General features: G+C 45.4%; 1 protein-coding gene across 1 annotated transcript in view; it reads right to left on the reverse strand.

Annotated features, from left to right (window-relative positions):
- brwd3 (bromodomain and WD repeat domain containing 3) overlaps positions 1-18,590 on the reverse strand; it is a 116,065-nt gene that overhangs the window by 55,797 nt on the left and 41,678 nt on the right. Inside the window, exons 18-21 of the mRNA XM_043704432.2 lie at positions 14,918-15,103; positions 13,678-13,834; positions 12,263-12,356; positions 50-187 (exon numbers count right to left, since the gene is read on the reverse strand). Coding sequence (XP_043560367.2) covers positions 50-187; positions 12,263-12,356; positions 13,678-13,834; positions 14,918-15,103 — 575 coding nt within the window. The remainder of the gene's footprint in view (positions 1-49; positions 188-12,262; positions 12,357-13,677; positions 13,835-14,917; positions 15,104-18,590) is intronic.

An 18,590-nucleotide genomic window follows, 5' to 3' on the forward strand; every position in this document is an offset into this window, starting at 1 on the left:
GGTTAGCACAGGTTTCACAACAGTTTATTTAAAATCCATAGTTACCGACCTCAGAAGAGTTATTAGATTCTTCTATCCGACGAATACTACAAGTTCGGCGTTCCACAGTTGAACGCGTGTGGTAGAAATGTTGGTTACGGCGTTGAGTCCGCCTCCCCATGCGCTGGAAAAATTCCTGACCATCGCTCTATAAAGTAAAAAATATGGTTTGCATTAAGACATGGTTTAATTAATATTTGACACACATCCTCTTCCAATAATCACCCCGATTTATTTTATTTTCTAGATAGGACCAGAAACCTTTAAATTATAAAGAACTGTCACCATTTTGATTCATACTGAAATACATTGTGCAAATTCTAGGACTCATTTGCTTTGCTTGTGCAGTAACGTTAGATCATAGCTACATGGTAGGAGAGTAAAGGATTCTATAGACTCCGATTTCACCTTAAATACATTTTTTTTTAGTTTTTCCTGTATTTAAAACTGTGCAAATAAATATTTTTCAAAGCAAGTGACTGACACTAACTGTAAGCACTGTTTACACAATTGCTTGTCCAAACAGTGGTCAAAGTGTGGTTGTAGCTGAACTAGAGCTGAGAGGTTAGGCACTAATGGGGCTTAGGTGATTGGCCTGTGACTAGAGGGCAGTCACAGGTGATAAAGACCTTCTGCCTGCCATCAACTGTGGTAGAGTTTTAGCTAGTTGAACAGCTTGGAGCTTTGAACAAGGTGGCACGGTGTCTCAGTGGTTAGCACTACTGCCTCACAACACTTGGGACCCGGACTTGATTCCAGCCTCAGGTGACTGTGTGGAGTTTGCACATTTTCCCCATGTCGTATGGGTTTCATCTGGGTGCTCCAGTTTCCTCCCACAGTCCAAAGATGCGCAGGTTTGTTGAATTGGCCATGCTAAATTGACCATAGGTCTGTGTAGGTTAGGTGCATTAGTCAGCAGTAAATCTAGGGTAGGAGAATGGTTCTGGGTGGGTTACTCTTCGGCGGGTCGGTGTGGACTTTTGGGCCGAAGGACCTATTTGCACACTACAGGGATTCTAATTCAAGATATCGAGAAATAAATCAGCTCAGGAGCTTTCTCTGCTCTCTGCAGTAAAAGCTATTTTGAGTCTGAAGAAACTGGTTTCCCTTTCCTTCAGCAGTCATTGTAAGCAGAGAGTTTTAATGGATAAAGGATAAGACCTTTTATAAAAATGAACCAGTCACCCTCCACCAAACCACTGAAAGCACCTGAAAAAGGATTAGAGAGACTGAGACAGAAGCAGCATCCTGATCAGCATATTTAACTCATAAGAACCATCTCAGGAACCACCTAATTACCTTTATAGTTTTTCTTTCCATCCAGAGCACCAGGGGCATGTGTGCGAGAAAGGGTCATGTAGGGAGCACGCACACACATATATGTATGTATGAATGTATGGGGGGGTTAGAGCTTTAAATTAGTAGAGTTATAAGATGATATTTTAATTGTAGCTACCGTCTAATAAACAGCTTTCTCACTTGGAAAAAAAAGTCTGGTCCGTGCTTTCTGCCAACCTAGGTCTAAGTGACAAGTGATTTGGGAAATTATGCATACTCTAATTTTTGTCATAACTCTGGGAATAGCGGGGGTCGATTCCCCACACACTACTTCAGTGATGTGCAACAACCAAGCCTATTATTTATAAATGCACAAGTGTCGGTTTGTAACTCTTGTGGCATTGCATTGCCTTGCCTTCCTCTCCGAGTCTATTTCCCCAACAGCATCCAAAATAGTATACTTTGTAACTCTTGTGGCATTGCCGCTACTTCTCAGCCATGCAGACTGATTCCAGACTTCCCGGGCTTGAGAGGTTTGGAATAACATTGCTGAACGGGTTGATTAGAAAAAAGGCAAGCTTTAATGCCACACCAATATGAAAGAATGATCATTTTTGCTTAAAAAGACACTTCCCTACAAATTCTCATGATAAAATTCCAGTATTAACACTTAACATACAAACTACCATATAAATTGTGATTGCTCACTCCTACAGTTGAAACACATATCATTAATAAAGGGTACGATTATTTTAATACATACAGATAAGGGTTTCAGGGATGTGGTCACATCAAAGGTTAAGCCAGATAGTTAGGTGACTGCTAGGAGAGATAGGCAGGCATTGCAGGAATCTCATGGCTACGCCCCTATCAGAGAGTATATTATTTTGGATGCTGTTGGGGAAATAGACTCAGAGAGAAAAGCAAAGCAGTAGCCCGATCAGTAGCATCATGATTGGCTCTGTTGTATAGTCGGACAGGTTGAAATGTAAGCAAGCAATAGTGATAGGGGACGGTATCTTCAGTGGCACAGATGGGTGCTTCTGTGGCCTCATGCAAAACTAGAGAATGATGTGTTGCCAGAGTCAAGTATGTCTGAGGGGGCACAGGACATTATGAAAGGGCAGGGTGAGCAGCCAGAGGTCACAGCCCATATGATACAAACACAAGCAGGAAAAGCGATGGAGATATTGCAAAGGAAATTCAGGGACTTAGGGCAGAAATTTGAAAAGCAGAGCCTCCAGGGTTGCAATCTTGGGATTACTCCCTGTGCCACATCCTGAAATAGGTCAGAAATAGGAAGATAACGTATTTGGATGTATGTCTCGAAGAGCTGGTGTAGGAGGGAGGGCTTCAGATACCTGCATGATTGAGATCATTTCCAGGGCAGGAGGGACATATAGAAGGATGGTTGCACCTAAACAAGAGGGGCATCAATTATCCTTGGAGCGAAGTTTGTTCATATCGCTCAGGAGGGTTGAAACTAGTGTAACAGAGGGGTGAAAACCAGAGCACTTTGTCAGCATGTGGAGTGATTGAGGGGAAGGAAGAGGGTAAGTCAAGTAAGTCTAACAAAAACAACAGGCAGGGCCAGATTAATGAGCACAACGGGATTGGCAGTCTGAAGTGCATTTATTTCAATGCAAGACCAGTACCAGGTAAGACAGATGAGCTTAGAGGCTGGATTAATACATAAAACTACAATGTTCTAAAAAGGAGGGTGATCTGCATTATGATTAAAGGAGAATGTCACTGATGCACTAAGAGAACAGATCTTGGAGGGCTCATCCAGCCAGGCTACATGGGTAGAACATAGAACAATAAAGCGCAGAACAGGCCCTTTGGCCCTCAATGTTGCGCTGCCCTGTGAACTATTCTCAGCTCGTCCCCCTACACTATCCCATCATCCATGTGCTTACCTAAGGATTATTTAAATCTCCCTAATGTGGCCAAGTTAACTACATTGGCAAGCAGGGCATTCTACACCCTTACCACTTTGAGTAATGGAACCTGCCTTTGACATCTATCTTAAATCTATCACCCCTCAATTTGTAGTTATGCCCCCTCATACAAGCTGACATCATCATCCTAGGAAAAAGACTTTCATTGTCTACCCTATCTAATCCTCTTGCATGTCTCTACCAAATCCCCTCTTTGCCTTCTTCTTTCCAATGACAACAGACCCAGGTCTCTCAGCCTTTCCTCAGTAGACCTTCCCTCCAGACCAGGTAACCTCCTGGTAAATCTCCTCTGCATCTTTTCCAATGCTTCCACATCCTTCCCAAAATATGACGACCAGAACTGTACACAATAATCCAAGTGCGGCCGCACTAACGTTTTGTATAGTTGTAGTATGATATTGTGGGTCCAGAACTCAATCCCTCTACCAGTGAAACCTAACACACCGTATGCCTTCTTAACAGCACTATCAACCTGGGTGGCAACTTTCAGAGGTCTATGTACATGGACACCAAGATCCCTCTGCACATCCACACTCCCAAGAATCTTTCCATTGACCCAGTACTCTGTTTTCCTGTTATTCTTCCCAAAGTGCATCACCTCACATTTAGCTGCATTGAACTCCATTTGCTACCCCTCAGCCCAATTCTGCAGTTTATCCAAGTCCCCCTGCAACCTGTAACATTCTTCCAAACTGTCCATTACTCCACCGACTTTAGTGCCGTCTGCAAATTTACTAACCCATCCACCTATGCCTGCATCCAAGTCATTTACAAAAATGACAAACAACAGTGGTTCCAAAACAGATCCTTGTGGCACACCACCAGTAACCAGACTCCAGGCTGAATATTTTCCACCAAAACCACTTGCTGCCTTCTTTCAGAAAGCCAGTTTCTAATCCAAACTGCTAAATCGCTCTCAATCCCATGCTTTTGCATTTTCTCCAACAGTCTACCATGTGGAACCTTATCAAAGGCTTTACTGAAGTCCATCCAAGGAGCAGGAGAATCGACGTTTCGGGCATGAGCTATTCTTCAGGAAGCCTGAAGAAGGGCTTATGCCCGAAATGTCGATTCTCCTGCTCCTTGGATGCTGCCTGACCTGCTGCGCTTTTCCAGCAACACATTTTCAGCTCTGATCTCCAGCATCTGCAGTCCTCACTTTCTCCTCCATGTATACCATGTCAACTGCCCTAACCTCATCTACATGGCTGGTCACCTTCTCAAAAAAACTCAGGTTTGTGAGACACAACCTGTCCTTGACAAAATCATGTTGACTATCTGAAATCAAATTGTCGCTTGCTAGATGATTATAATCTCTTATAATCCTTTCCAAAACCTTACCTACAACTGAAGTAAGGCTCACTGGTCTATAATTACCTGGGTCATTTCTACTGCCCTTCTTGAACAAGGCCACATTTGCAATCCTCCAGTCCTCTGGTACTAAACCTGTAGACAACGACGACTCAAATATCAAAGCCAAAGGCTCTGCTATCTCCTCCCTAACTTCCAAGAGAATCCTCGGATAAATCCCATCCGGTCCAGGGGACTTGTCTACTTTCACTCCTAGAATTGATAACACCTCTTCGTAACTAACTTCGATCCTTTCTAGTCTAATATCTCATTCTTCTCCTCTACAATACTCTCCTTTTCCTGAGTGAAAACCAATGAGAATTGTTGGTTAGCACCTCTCCAATCTCCACAGGGTCCACATCAACTTCCCACTTCTGTCTTTGACTGCTGTGCTCTTCCAGCACCACTAATCCAGAATCTGGCCCTATTCCTACCCTAGTCATTCTTTTATTCCTCACATACCTATAGAAAGTTTTAGGATTCTTCTTTATTCTATTTGCTAAAGACTGTTTGTGTCCTCTCTTTGCTCTTAACTCTCTTTTAAATCCTTCCTAGCTAATCTGTAACTCTCCGTCGCCTTATCTGAACCATCTTGTCTCATCAACACATAAGCCTCCTTCTGCTTAACAAGAGATGAAATTTCTGTAGTAAACCTTACATTATCACTTCCTCCCTGCCTGACAGGGACATATCTATCAAGGACACACGATATCTGTTCCTTAAATCAGCTCCACATTTCCACTGTCTGCATCCCCTGCATTTCACTACCCCATTCTATGCATCCTAATTCTTGCCTAACGGCATTATAATTGCCCTTACCCCATCGATAACTCTTGACTTGTGGCATGTACCTATCCCTTTCCATCGCTAAACTAAACATAACTGAATTATGGTCACTCTTTCCAAAGTGTTCACCTACAACTAAGGCAAACACCTGGCCTGGTTCATTACCAAGCACTAGATCCAGTGCGGCCTCCCCTCTTGTTGGCCCTTCGACATACTATGTCAGGAAACCCTCCTGTACACACTGGATAAAAACTGATCCATTCAATGTACTAGAGTTATAGCATTTCCAGTCAATGTTGGGGAAGTTAAAGCCCCCAGAATGACCACCCTGTTCCTTTCACTCCTACCCAGAATAATGTTGCCAATCCTCTCTTCCGCCTCCCTGGAACTCTGCAGAGGCCTATAAAAAATCCCAAGCAGTGTGACCTCTCCTCTCCTGTCCTGTTTCTAACCACAGCCCACACTACCTCAATAGACAAGTTCTTTCAGCCACCATTATACTATCCTTGGCTAACAAAACCACACCTCCCCTTCTTTTACCACCTTGCCTGTTCTTAATGAAAGATCTATACCCTGAAACCTGCAACATCCACTCCTCACCCTGCTCTATCCAGGTCTCCGAAATGGCCACAACATCGAAGTCCCAGGTACCTATCCATGCTGCAAGCTCACCTACTTATTTCGGATACTTCTGGTGTTGAAGTCGACACACTTCAAACCAGCTTGCTGTCTGCCAGCACACTCCTGCGACTGTGAAATCCTGTCACTGTCCTCCCTACTCTCATCCTCCTGTACACTGGAACTATACCTCAGCTTCTCATCCCCCGGCTGAGCTAATTTAAACCCATCCGAATAGCACCAGCAAATTTCCCACCCGGGGATATTAGTATCCCTCTGGTTCAAGTGAAGGCCGCCCTGTTTGTACAGGTCCCACCTTCCCCAGAATGAGCCCCAATTATCCAAGTACCTGAAACTCTCCCTCCTGCACATCCTTGCAGCCACGTGTTCAGCTGATATCTCTCCCTATTCCTTGCCTCGTTATCACGTGGCACGGATAACAAGTCAGAGATAACAACTCAGGAATAATAAAAGATGCAATCACTATGATGTCCATATCATAGACCTCCCAACAGGCAGGGGAGAACGAGAAACAGAAATGGCAACAGTTCATGGTAAGAGGTAAAAACAGCAAGGTTGTGGTAGTGAGTTATTTTCACTTACCAAATTTTGACTGGGACTCATTCAGTGCCAGGGACTTAGATGGGGTAGAATTTGTTAGGCGAGAGCTTCTTGAAACAATATGTAGATAGCCCAACGGGAGGCACCATACTAGACCTTACATTAGGGAATTAGCCTGGCTGAGGGGGAGCATTTTTAGAACGAAGATCATAATTCTGTAAGTTTTATTTAGTTCATGGATAAGGATAAGATTAGTCTTCAGGTGAAAGTGTAAATTTGGATTCAAGCTTATTTCAACAGCATTAGCCAGGAACTGGACAAATGAGAACGTGCACAGCTGTTTGAAGGTAAATCCACATCTGAAATATGGGAGTCTTTTAAAGGCCAATCGATTAGACGTCAGGACCAGCATGTTCCTGTGAGCATGAACTCAAAGATAAGAACGGCAAGATTACAGAACCCTGGGTGGGAAGAGATATTGAACCCTTAGTCAAAGAGAGAAAGGAAGCAGACGCAAGATTAAGGAAATGGAAATCAGTCAAGGCCCTTGTGGAATATAAAGGAAGCAGGAAATAACTTAAACAAGGAATTAGGAAGTCTAAAAGGGGCTGCGAAATGTCCTTAATAATAGGATTAAGAACAGTCTCAAGAAATTTTATATTTACATGAGAAGCAAAAGGCTAGCTATGGAATGGAAAGGTCCACTCAAGGACAAAAAAAAAGAGAATTTTATCCATGGAACCGGAGGAAGTGGCTGAGGTCCTCAATGAGCATCGCAGATCAGTATTCATCAAAAAGGAGGTCATGGATGATGCTACGTTTAGGGAGGGGCATATTGGTATTCTGGGAGAATATTGATGGGCCTTGACAGAGAGCTTTATATCCCCTTCTGCCACTGGCCAGGTCCCAGAGACTGGCAAATAGCCAAAGTCGTTCCTTGGCTAAGAACGGCAACAGGGATAATCCAGGAAATTATGGTGAGCCTTATGTAAATGATAAGGAAATTATTGAAGAAAATTCTTAGGGACAGGATTTACTTGTACTTGAAAAATGGACTGATTAGGGATAAACAGCATAGCTCTGTGCAAGGGAGATCTTATCTCACAAACCCGACAGTTTTTTGAAGATGCAACGAAGATGACAGATGAGGGTAAGGCAAGGGATAGTGTCTGCATGGACTTTGCTAAAGTATTTGACAAGGTCCTTCATGGTAGGTTGGTCTGAAAGATTAAGTCACATGGAATACAAAGCGAGTTGGCAAGTTGAATATAAAATTGGGTTGGTCAAAAAACACAGAGGGTTGTTGTGGAGGGGTGCTTTTCTGACTGGAGGTCCATGACCAGTACGGTTCTGCAAGGATCAGTGCTGGGACTGCTGCTGTTCATAGATGACCTGATTAGCAAGTTTGCAGGTGACATGAAAATTGTTGGAGTCGTGGATGGTAAGGAACATCAAAAGGACATAGGATGTAGATCAATCGGAAAGCTAGACAGAAAAATGGCAGATAGAGTTTAATCTGGACAAGTGGTGCATTTTGGAGGAAAAATGTGAGAGGAAACTGTACAGCAAATGGCAGGACCCGTGGGAGCACTGAAGTACACAGGGATCTTGGTTGCAAGTCTATAGGTACCTGAACTGAAAATGTGTTGCTGGAAAAGCGCAGCAGGTCAGGCAGCATCCAAGGAACAGGAGAATCGACGTTTCCGGCATAAGCCCTTCTTCAGCCCTGAAGAAGGGCTTATGCCCGAAACGTCGATTCTCCTGTTCCTTGGATGCTGCCTGACCTGCTGCGCTTTTCCAGCAACACATTTTCAGCTCTGATCTCCAGCATCTGCAGCCCTCACTTTCTCCTATAAGTACCTGAAAGTGACAACACAAATGAATAAGGCAGTCAACAAGGCATATAGCACGTTGCCTCAGTTAGCAATTCAGGTTAGAGAGTCAGAGACAGGAGCACAGAAATAAACCCTTTGGTCCAACACGTCCAAGTTTCCCAAACTAAACTAGTCCCACTTAACTGCATTTGGCTCACATCTCTCTAAACCTTTCCTGTTCATGTACCTGTCCAAATGTATTTTGAACATTCTAACTAAACCTGTATCTACCATTCCTCTGGCTGTTCATTCCACATATGAATCACCCTGTGTGAAACAGTTCCAGCTGTATAAAGCTTTAGTTAGGCAACATTTCGACAGTCCTGGTTCCCACACTACAGGACATGGAGTTTTTGGAGAGGGTGTAAAGAGGTTTACCAGGACGTTGCCCGGATTAGAGCATACAAGTTATAGAGAATTTGGACGAACTTGGATGGTTTTTGCTAAAGCATCAGAGGCTGAGGGTTGACTTGATACAAGCGTATAAAATTATGAGGTATGGGTTGGTGGGGGGGGGGGGGGGGATTTTTTCCGAGGGTGGAAATGTCAAATATTACGATGCACATGTTTAAGCTGGGGTGGTAGTGGTGGAGGGGAGAGAAGATCTCTAAAGGACATGTGCAAAGCAAGCTTGTTTTTCCAAATATAGAGGCTAGTAGGTGCCTGGAACATGCTGCCGGTTTGGTCGTAGAAGCAGATATGATAGCAACATTTAAGACACATGACTAGACTGGAATTAGAGGGATACATACCATGTGCAGGCAGATGGGATTACCTTAGAACTGTATCATGGTCAGCACAGACATGGTGAGCAGAAAGGCTTATCCCTGTGTTCTACTGTTCTATGTTATATGTTAATTGACAATATAGACCCAGTTTAGTTGATTTTAACCCACAGGCCAATTCCTTCATTTCAGAGTTAGCATGCAGAACCTTTGCTGCACGAGGATAACTATCTCTTCCTATCAGTAATGTGATCAAAACTAGGCACAACACTCCCAAGGGTGTTCTTACCAAGGTCCAATATAATTTAAGTCACGATTTCTACTTCCATAGGCAAATTCTCTTGTAAGACCAGTGCATAAATTTCTTGCTCTTTTCTTAAAAAAAAACTTTAAGGCAAAACATCGTAAATTTTCAGAGATCAACACCATTGTCTTTAATTCTTTTTTAATTGAGAATACTAATTTTTGTGGGCTGTCATCTCCACTTGTAAGAATTCTCCCCACCCAACAGGTGAGGCTTCCATATTACAGTCCTGCTTTGCCATTAAAACTGGTTACTTCCCAGCTGCTTCCACTAACCTCTGATTCACAGCACAGGTTCAAATTACAATTGTGTCAATCTTGTGTTTGGCCTGTACAGCTCCCAGATTGTTCTCTGCAGTCTGGGATCCATCACCCCAGTCTCTGTCCTTCATGGAGACAAATTTGACAGCACTCCTAAGTCTTTAGTATGTAGGCTTGGTAAAAGCATCAGCTGAGATCACCGAGGGAAATCATGCCTGACAAATTTATTGAAACCTTTTGAAGTGGTAACACACATGATAGATAAAAGGTAAGCAGCGAATGCAATATATTTGGATTTTGAGGTGGCATTTAAGGTAGCATTCGTTAGGTTACTTAAGAGAAGAGCCCATGGTGTTGGAGATAGTATATTATCTCCGGTTCAAGGATTGTCTACCTAATAGAAGACAAAGAAATACAAATTGCTGGAGAAACTAAGTAGGTCTGGTCATATTTATGCAGAGAAAACAGAGATAACATGGCCCTCCTTCAGAACTGATGTCTTGTATTACTTTAATAGAAGACGGTTCGAATGAAGGGGCAACATTTCAGCATAGCACTAATGGAGTATCACAGGAATCAGTACAGGGGCCACAATTATTTAAAATATTAATAAATTGAATGAGAACTGTGAAGGTATTATAGCCAAGTTTGCAGATAATCCAAAAATAGGTGGGAAGGCAAGTGATGAGGATGACAAAGTCTACAGAGGGATATAGGCAGTTTGGCAAAATCTTAGCAGATTGAATGTGGAAAAAATATGAAGTTATACATCTTGACAGGAAGATTTGGAGGTGCCAGGGTTGGACTGGTATATACAAAGTTAAAAATCATACAACACCAGGTTATAGTCCGACAGGTTTATTTGGAAGCACTAGCTTTCGGAACGCTGTACCTTCATCAGGTGGTTGTGAAGTATAAGATTGTAAGTTGTGGAGTAAAAGATGCTTAGTCCTTACTGAAACCAACATGGTCATTCTAAGAGATGAGAGACTTAACTAATCCAAGTCTTCAATATATAATTTGACTTGCATCACACTAAACTTTTGTTATAAATTCTGTCTTACAGTCTTGTACTCCACAACCACCTGATGAAGCAGTGCTCCGAAAGTTAGTGCTTCCAAATAAACCTGCTGGACTGTAACCTGGTATTGCGTGATTTTTAACTCTGACAGGAAGAGGAGTTGCTGAATATTATCTAAATGGAGAAACACTGCAGAAAGCTACAGCACAAAAGGAATTTGACAGTCCTTGGTAGATAAATCACAAAAAGCTAGTATAAAAGTTCAGTGAGTAATAACAAAACCAAATGGAATATTGGCCTTTATTTCAAAGGGAATGATTATAAAAGTAGGGAGGTTTTGCTAAACTATACAAGGATCTGGTCAGATTACAGCTGGAATTGTGATCAGTTTTGGGCCTCTTTGTAAGGGAAATACACTGACATTGGAGCAGGTCCAGAGAAGGCTCAATAGGCTGATCCCAGGTATGGAGGGATTGTTTTATAAAAGAGAAGGTGAGTAGGTTAGGTCTCTACTCATTGGAATATAGAAGAATTTGAGGCGACCTTATTGAAATGTACAAGATTCTTGGGGGGTTTGACAGGATAAATGCCGAAAGGTTCTGGGAAGAGTCTAGGACCAGAGGGCATAATTTCAGAATAAGGGGTTTGCAAATTTAAGACCAGCGAAGAGGAATTTCTTCTCTTCAAGGGGTGGCGAACCTGTGGAAGTCTTTACTGCAGACGGGTGTAGAGGCTGGACTATCAAGAATATTCAAGACGGAGATGTAGACTTTTAGTTAGTAAGGTAATCAAGGGTTATTGAAAAAAGCAGCAAAGTTAAATGAGGATTATCAGATCATCAATGAGCTCATTGAATAGCAGAGCAGACTCAGATGAATGAACTACTTCTGCTCCTACTCTTCAAAAAAATCACGCCAATAATCTACAAGTGTTCAAGGCCAAATACAAGTTTATAGACATTCACTTTGCCAGTAAAAAAAAAAGAGTGAAATGCCAAAGTAACCTACAACAAAATACCACCAGAAATTTAAATATGAAGAAATGACCCAACCCTGTTCCTCTCCCATGAGCCAGGTTCTTGAAATATTTGCCCACCATATTTTCAATGCCAAATTAAACAGCCCATTTTTAACTATCATGGAAGCATAGTACCAATGTTTGATGCACCCATCTACTTCTATATAGAGGATTTATTGCTCAAATTGTAGCAAAGAAAATGTAATTTGATATTTTACCAAATTCTCACATCTTAAATGCTTCCAGTCAGGATTCCTTCTTAAAACACTGAAAATGCATACTGATTCAGTCAGCCGATTGTTATTTGAATAACATGCTACAAGAATTTCCATTGGCAGCTGAAAATTGCTAAGTCAGTCAATTCCAAAGGCACTGCAAACAAGATGAGCTGTATAATTAGGAAGGGAGTGCTAAAACTAAACATTGATGGCAGAACTGTGCACAATGAACACTTTTTTTTCTGTTTACCTTCTGTGTTGGTTGTAGTGGTTTACGTTTCTTTTCAATTGTGTACAAGTTAATTTCTCCATCGCCTTTACCTAGTCGAAGTTCCTCCTGAAACCTGAAATGGAGGACTTTTAAGTGGATAATATTCATTTCTTCCTAAGAACATTCATGTACATATTTATTTGGCCTTCCTAAATGTGTGGGTTATGCACCAAGGAAAACAGAACTACATCCTGATAAATTCAAAATTTGTGGGCTAAACATTCTGTTCAAATTTGCATTCAAGATACACAAGTAGCTATATTGTAAAGAATGTCCTCTTTGATAATTAGGATAAGTAGGTGCCGGCGTTGGACTGGGGTGGATGAAGTTAAAAATCACATGGCACAAGTTATTGTCTAACAGGCTATTTGAAATCACAAGCGTTCAGAGCAACGCTTCTTCGTCAGGTTACTTCACCTGATGGAGCGCTGCTCTGAAAGCTTGTGATTTCAAATAAACCTGTTAGACTATAACCTGTGTTGTGATTTTTGGCCCTTTGAATAACAACTACAACTACCGAATAGGAAACATCTGCCATTCGAACCATTCCAGTTTGCCAAGTCACACAGTACCACATTAAAAAAAAATTAAACATTGACACTACAAAATGAAGCCATCTATCACTCTCTAATATAATGGTATATTCATTCTGTAATTTACAAACTTTTCCTCCAAGTAAAAACTTAATTTCTGCATCTACATAGCCACGATATCAGATATACATCAAACTGTACAAGCCTTTTTACAGACATGGCTTAACAGTCTGCATAAAAAGAGAATTTTTCCTATGTCAAGACTAACAATCATAATCTAACAAATAGTCATGAAAACTTTACAAAGAAATCAGATGTATTGAGTGTACTGATATTAATCAACCTGATAAAAACCTGAATCTCAGATACTTAAGAGAAAGGTCCTTAACCCAGCATTAAAATAGGGCCTTGAAATACATACTTCTCAGAACCCTAATATTTCCCATGTATATTTTCAAATTAAAGATCCTCCCATTTAAGGAAGCTATGAGAAAGATTTTTTTCTGAGTTCATATTTGAATTCTGTACAACAGAGCAGTGAAGGCTGGATAGTGAATATACACAGTTGAGTTAAACAGATTCTTGATGAAGAAAGGTAGAACAAGGAACAATTGAACAACTCCTACTTATCTTTAATTCTTATTTGCAGTAACAATGAAACTGAAGTGCATAGCCTTGCTTATGGGCAAATGAACAGGATTCAAATGAAAACACCTTTTAATTTTTCAAACTAGAGAAAAAAGACTAGCATTTCTAGGTCTCATGGTTTCACAAAGTGTTTACACTGAGTTGAAGTAACTGGTCTTATTAATACACAATATTTTTCAAAATTGATCTTAAAAATACCCAACTTATCTCTACCTGCTAATTCCAGGTGGAAGCTCCATGACTACAACCCTTCGGCTCCAAGCCATCAGGTCTCTCTCTGTAGCCATCTGACTCCGAGGGGCATTATTATGCATTTGACGAACACCTTCTATTTGACCACTTCGGCGAAGTCCAATGGGGGACAGCAAGGCTAAAACATGAAAGTTTATTTTGATTACACATTTGAAGAACATGCACTGACATATTCAGAACAACATATATCCAGAGCTTAAAAATATCCTGATAATTTAGGAAGTATTAAAGTTGTTAAAAATTAAGAGAAACACTTCATCTGTGTCTTCAAATCTGATGCATTTGTTGATTCAGCAATGCTTGGGCTACACTACCAAAGTATGCAGCTCACCAGCATTTTGCAGAACAACAAAAGAATAGTAAAGTGGCAGATAAAGGAAATGCAACATGCCACATTATAAAATAATCTATATTGATAATTAGTTGCACAAGCGGGAATAAATCTTCATCATTAAATCAGATCCTTAACTGATAAACTGGTGGTGATAATAGGGAGTAGGAAGTTGGGCTGTGTGGATTCTATCCTCCTATTTGGGACACAGACAAGTTGGATACAAGTTTTATACCTCACCCAATTAGATTACTTTAACTGAGCAAGATACAAACAAGCAACCAACAGTTGCTACTGGATGTAGTATATAATTATCCCGATAATCTTTCATGTCATTAGTTATGCAAAGATCACTTTTGTTTTCCTTGCATGGTTTACCATCAGGACTCAATTCACAACACAACACAAAAGAACTTAAGGAATGCTTTACCCCTTTTCGAGAACAGATTAGCATGATTTGTAATAATCCAGTATTTATCTTAAGTTTAATTATATTCAGTGCGACTTTATGTTTGAGAAGTTCTGTACTTCACTGACACAGGGGATAAAATGCAACCTGCTCCATTAAAAAAAAGGGAAATTGAAGTCTTTGTACATCAACCGAACTCGACAAACAAATTAAACTATCAGTGCATTCAAGTAAGAGTTTTGAGGCTCTCACAAAGAGGTTTCAAACACTACCGTATAACTGCAATGCAGTTTAGTACAATGATTTATATTTTTTTAAAAACATACCATTTACATTCTTTGTATTGAAATCATGTATGCAATATTTTTAAGAAGTTAATTCATCTGCTTGAAAGTGAGTGAGGTAACATTTCAGGATAGAATTGAACTCTGCCATATTTCATTATGTGCAGTGTTACCCACCACTGTTCAGCAAGTTTGAGCTACTGTAAGGGCCACCCGACACAGCTGCTCCTTGGTTTCCTTGCCTCAGGTCATGTTCTCGTTGGAGCTCCCTAATAGCATCATCGAGAAGGCTGGGCTCTTGGCCATTCTCATACTGATCATCTGTCTGTTGGCTGATGACCTGCTCCACTACATCACCATCACCTAGAAAAGAGTCACGGTGTTCATATTTGCATACTAAATACACACACACACAAGATATAGACCAAACTTGGAATCAAAAATCAAAATATACAACTGAACACAAGCACACTTTATTTTCATGGGAAGCTGTAAACATCTACTTCGTATCACAAATGTTTCAACTGACTCTTCAATCTCACAATAAACCAAAATGAGAATGTACATAACTGGAAACGGCCATCAGACTGGAGTGAGTGGATGATGATACTTGCACAAAGAGGTACTAGCACTAAACTAAAATGCATTGTCGAGATAGAGATTTTTTAAAAATTGTAAAAGGTAAGTAGTAACTTATGGAAGCACTGTACAGACCTCAAGTAGCAATGGCACAGTACACTGAAGCAGAAGGAAATACATAGTGGGAGCTTGTTAGAAAGGCAAAATAAGAACCATGGGAGATTTTAATCTACATAAAGGTTGGAAGAGTCATATAGCCCAAGTGAGGAGTTTGTAGCACTTTGGTGTGATATTTTCTTAGAATAACATGTTCTGGAGCTAGAGAGTAGGTAACATCAAATGTGGTATTGTGCAGGGAGGCAGGATCTCATGGTGAAGGCACCAAGAGGGAGCAGCAACCATAATGATTGGATTTTACATTCACTGTGAGAGAGTGTGAGAGTGCGAGCGAGAGAGAGTGCGCGCTAGAGAGAGAGCGCGCGCGAGAGAGAGTGCGAGCACGCGCGAGAAAGCGAGCGAGAGAGCGAGAGTGCGAGAGAGAGAGCGAGAGTGCGAGCGCGCGTGCGAGAGTGCGAGCGCGCGCGCGAGTGCGAGCGCGAGCGAGAGAGCGAGAGCGAGAGCGAGCGAGAGAGCGAGAGCGAGCGAGAGAGCGAGAGCGAGAGAGCGAGAGCGAGAGTGCGAGAGAGAGAGCGAGAGTGCGAGCGCGCGTGCGAGAGTGCGAGCGCTGCGCGCGAGAGAGAGTGCGAGCGCGCGCGCGAGAGAGAGTGCGAGCGCGCGCGCGAGAGAGAGTGCAAGCGCGCGCGCGAGAGAGAATGCGAGCGCGCGCGCGAGAGAGAATGCGAGCGCGCGCGCGAGAGAGAATGCGAGCGCGCGCGCGAGAGAGAATGCGAGCGAGAGCGAGAGCGCGCGAGAGAGAGCGAGAGTGCGAGCGCGCGTGCGAGAGAGCGAGAGTGCGAGCGCGCGCGAGAGAGCGAGAGTGCGAGCGCGCGCGAGAGAGCGAGAGTGCGAGCGCGCGCGAGAGAGCGAGAGTGCGAGCGCGCGCGCGAGAGAGCGAGAGTGCGAGCGCGCGCGAGAGAGAGAGTGCGATGCGGCGCGCGAGAGAGAGAGTGCGAGGCGCGCGCGAGAGAGAGAGTGCGAGCGCGCGCGAGAGAGAGAGTGCGAGCGCGCGCGAGAGAGAGAGTGCGAGCGCGCGCGAGAGAGAGAGTGCGAGCGCGCGAGAGAGAGAGAGTGCGAGCGCGCGCGAGAGAGAGAGTGCGAGCGCGCGCGCTGAGAGAGAGAGTGCGAGCGCGCGCGAGAGAGAGAGTGCGAGCGCGCGCGAGAGAGAGAGTGCGAGCGCGCGCGAGAGAGAGTGCGAGCGCGCGCGAGAGAGAGAGTGCGAGCGCGCGCGAGAGAGAGAGTGCGAGCGCGCGCGAGAGAGAGAGTGCGAGCGCGCGCGAGAGAGAGAGTGCGAGCAGCGCGGCGAGAGAGAGAGTGCGAGCGCGAGAGAGAGAGTGCGAGCGCGCGCGAGAGAGTGAGTGCGAGCGCGCGCGAGAGAGAGAGAGCTGCGAGCGCGCGCGAGAGAGAGAGTGCGAGCGCGCGCGAGAGAGAGAGTGCGAGCGCGCGCGAGAGAGAGAGTGCGAGCGCGCGCGAGAGAGAGAGTGCTGAGCGCGCGCGAGAGAGTGCGAGCGCGCCGCGAGAGAGAGTGCGAGCGCGAGAGAGAGAGAGTGCGAGCGCGCGCGAGAGAGAGTGCGAGCGCGCGCGAGAGAGAGAGTGCGAGCGCGCGCGAGAGAGAGAGTGCGAGCGCGCGCGAGAGAGAGAGTGCGAGCGCGCGCGAAAGAGAGAGTGCGAGCTGCGCGCGAGAGAGAGAGTGCGAGCGCGCGCGAGAGAGAGAGTGCGAGCGCGCGCGAGAGAGAGTGCGAGCGCGCGCGAGAGAGAGAGTGCGATGCGAGCGCGAGAGAGAGAGAGAGTGCGAGCGCGCGCGAGAGAGAGAGAGTGCGAGCGCGCGCGAGAGAGAGAGAGTGCGAGCGCGCGCGAGAGAGAGAGAGTGCGAGCGCGCGCGAGAGAGAGAGAGTGGCGAGCGCGCGCGAGAGAGAGAGAGTGCGAGCGCGCGCGAGAGAGAGAGAGTGCGAGCGCGCGCGAGAGAGTGCGAGCGCGCGAGAGAGAGTGCGAGCGCGCGAGAGAGAGTGCGAGCGCGCGAGAGAGAGTGCGAGCGCGCGAGAGAGAGTGCGAGCGCGCGAGAGAGAGTGCGAGCGCGAGAGAGAGAGTGCGAGCGCGAGAGAGAGAGTGCGAGCGCGAGAGAGAGAGTGCGAGCGCGAGAGAGAGTGCGAGCGCGAGAGAGAGTGCGAGCGCGCGAGAGAGAGTGCGAGCGCGCGAGAGAGTGCGAGCGCGAGAGAGAGTGCGAGCGCGAGAGAGAGTGCGAGCGCGAGAGAGAGTGCGAGCGCGAGAGAGAGTGCGAGCGCGAGAGAGAGTGCGAGCGCGAGAGAGAGTGCGAGCGCGAGAGAGAGAGTGCGAGCGCGAGAGAGAGTGCGAGCGCGAGAGAGAGTGCGAGCGCGAGAGAGAGTGCGAGCGCGAGAGAGAGTGCGAGCGCGAGAGAGAGTGCCGAGCGCGAGAGAGAGAGTGCGAGCGCGAGAGAGAGTGCGAGCGCGGCGCGCGCGCGAGAGAGAGAGGGCGAGCGCGCGCGAGAGAGAGTGCGAGCGCGCGAGAGAGAGAGTGCGAGCGCGCGCGAGAGAGAGTGCGAGCGGCGCGAGAGAGAGAGTGCGAGCGCGCGCGAGAGAGAGAGTGCGAGCGCGCGCGAGAGAGAGAGTGCGAGCGCGCGCGAGAGAGAGAGTGCGAGCGCGCGCGGAGAGAGAGAGTGCGAGCAGCGCGCGAGAGAGAGAGTGCGAGCGCGCGCGAGAGAGAGAGTGCGAGCGCGCGCGAGAGAGAGAGTGCGAGCGCGCGCGAGGAGAGAGCGAGCGCGCGCGAGAGAGAGAGTGCGAGCGCGCGCGAGAGAGAGAGTGCGAGCGCGCGCGAGAGAGAGAGCGAGCGCGCGCGAGAGAGAGTGCGAGCGCGAGAGAGAGTGCGAGCACGAGAGAGAGTGCGAGCACGAGAGAGAGTGCGAGCGCGAGAGCGAGCGAGAGAGAGTGCGAGCGCGCGCGCGCGAGAGAGAGAGTGCGAGCGCGCGCGCGAGAGAGAGAGTGCGAGCGCGCGCGCGCGCGAGAGAGAGAGTGCGAGGGCGCGCGAGAGAGAGAGTGCGATGCGGGGCGCGCGCGAGAGAGAGAGTGCGAGCGCGCGCGAGAGAGAGAGTGCGAGCGCG

This window comes from Chiloscyllium plagiosum, unplaced genomic scaffold (genome assembly GCF_037043375.1).
Source record: "Chiloscyllium plagiosum isolate Xiang-an unplaced genomic scaffold, Cpla_swu_hap1 HiC_scaffold_11, whole genome shotgun sequence".
In the NCBI taxonomy this organism is placed as follows: Eukaryota; Metazoa; Chordata; class Chondrichthyes; order Orectolobiformes; family Hemiscylliidae; genus Chiloscyllium; species Chiloscyllium plagiosum.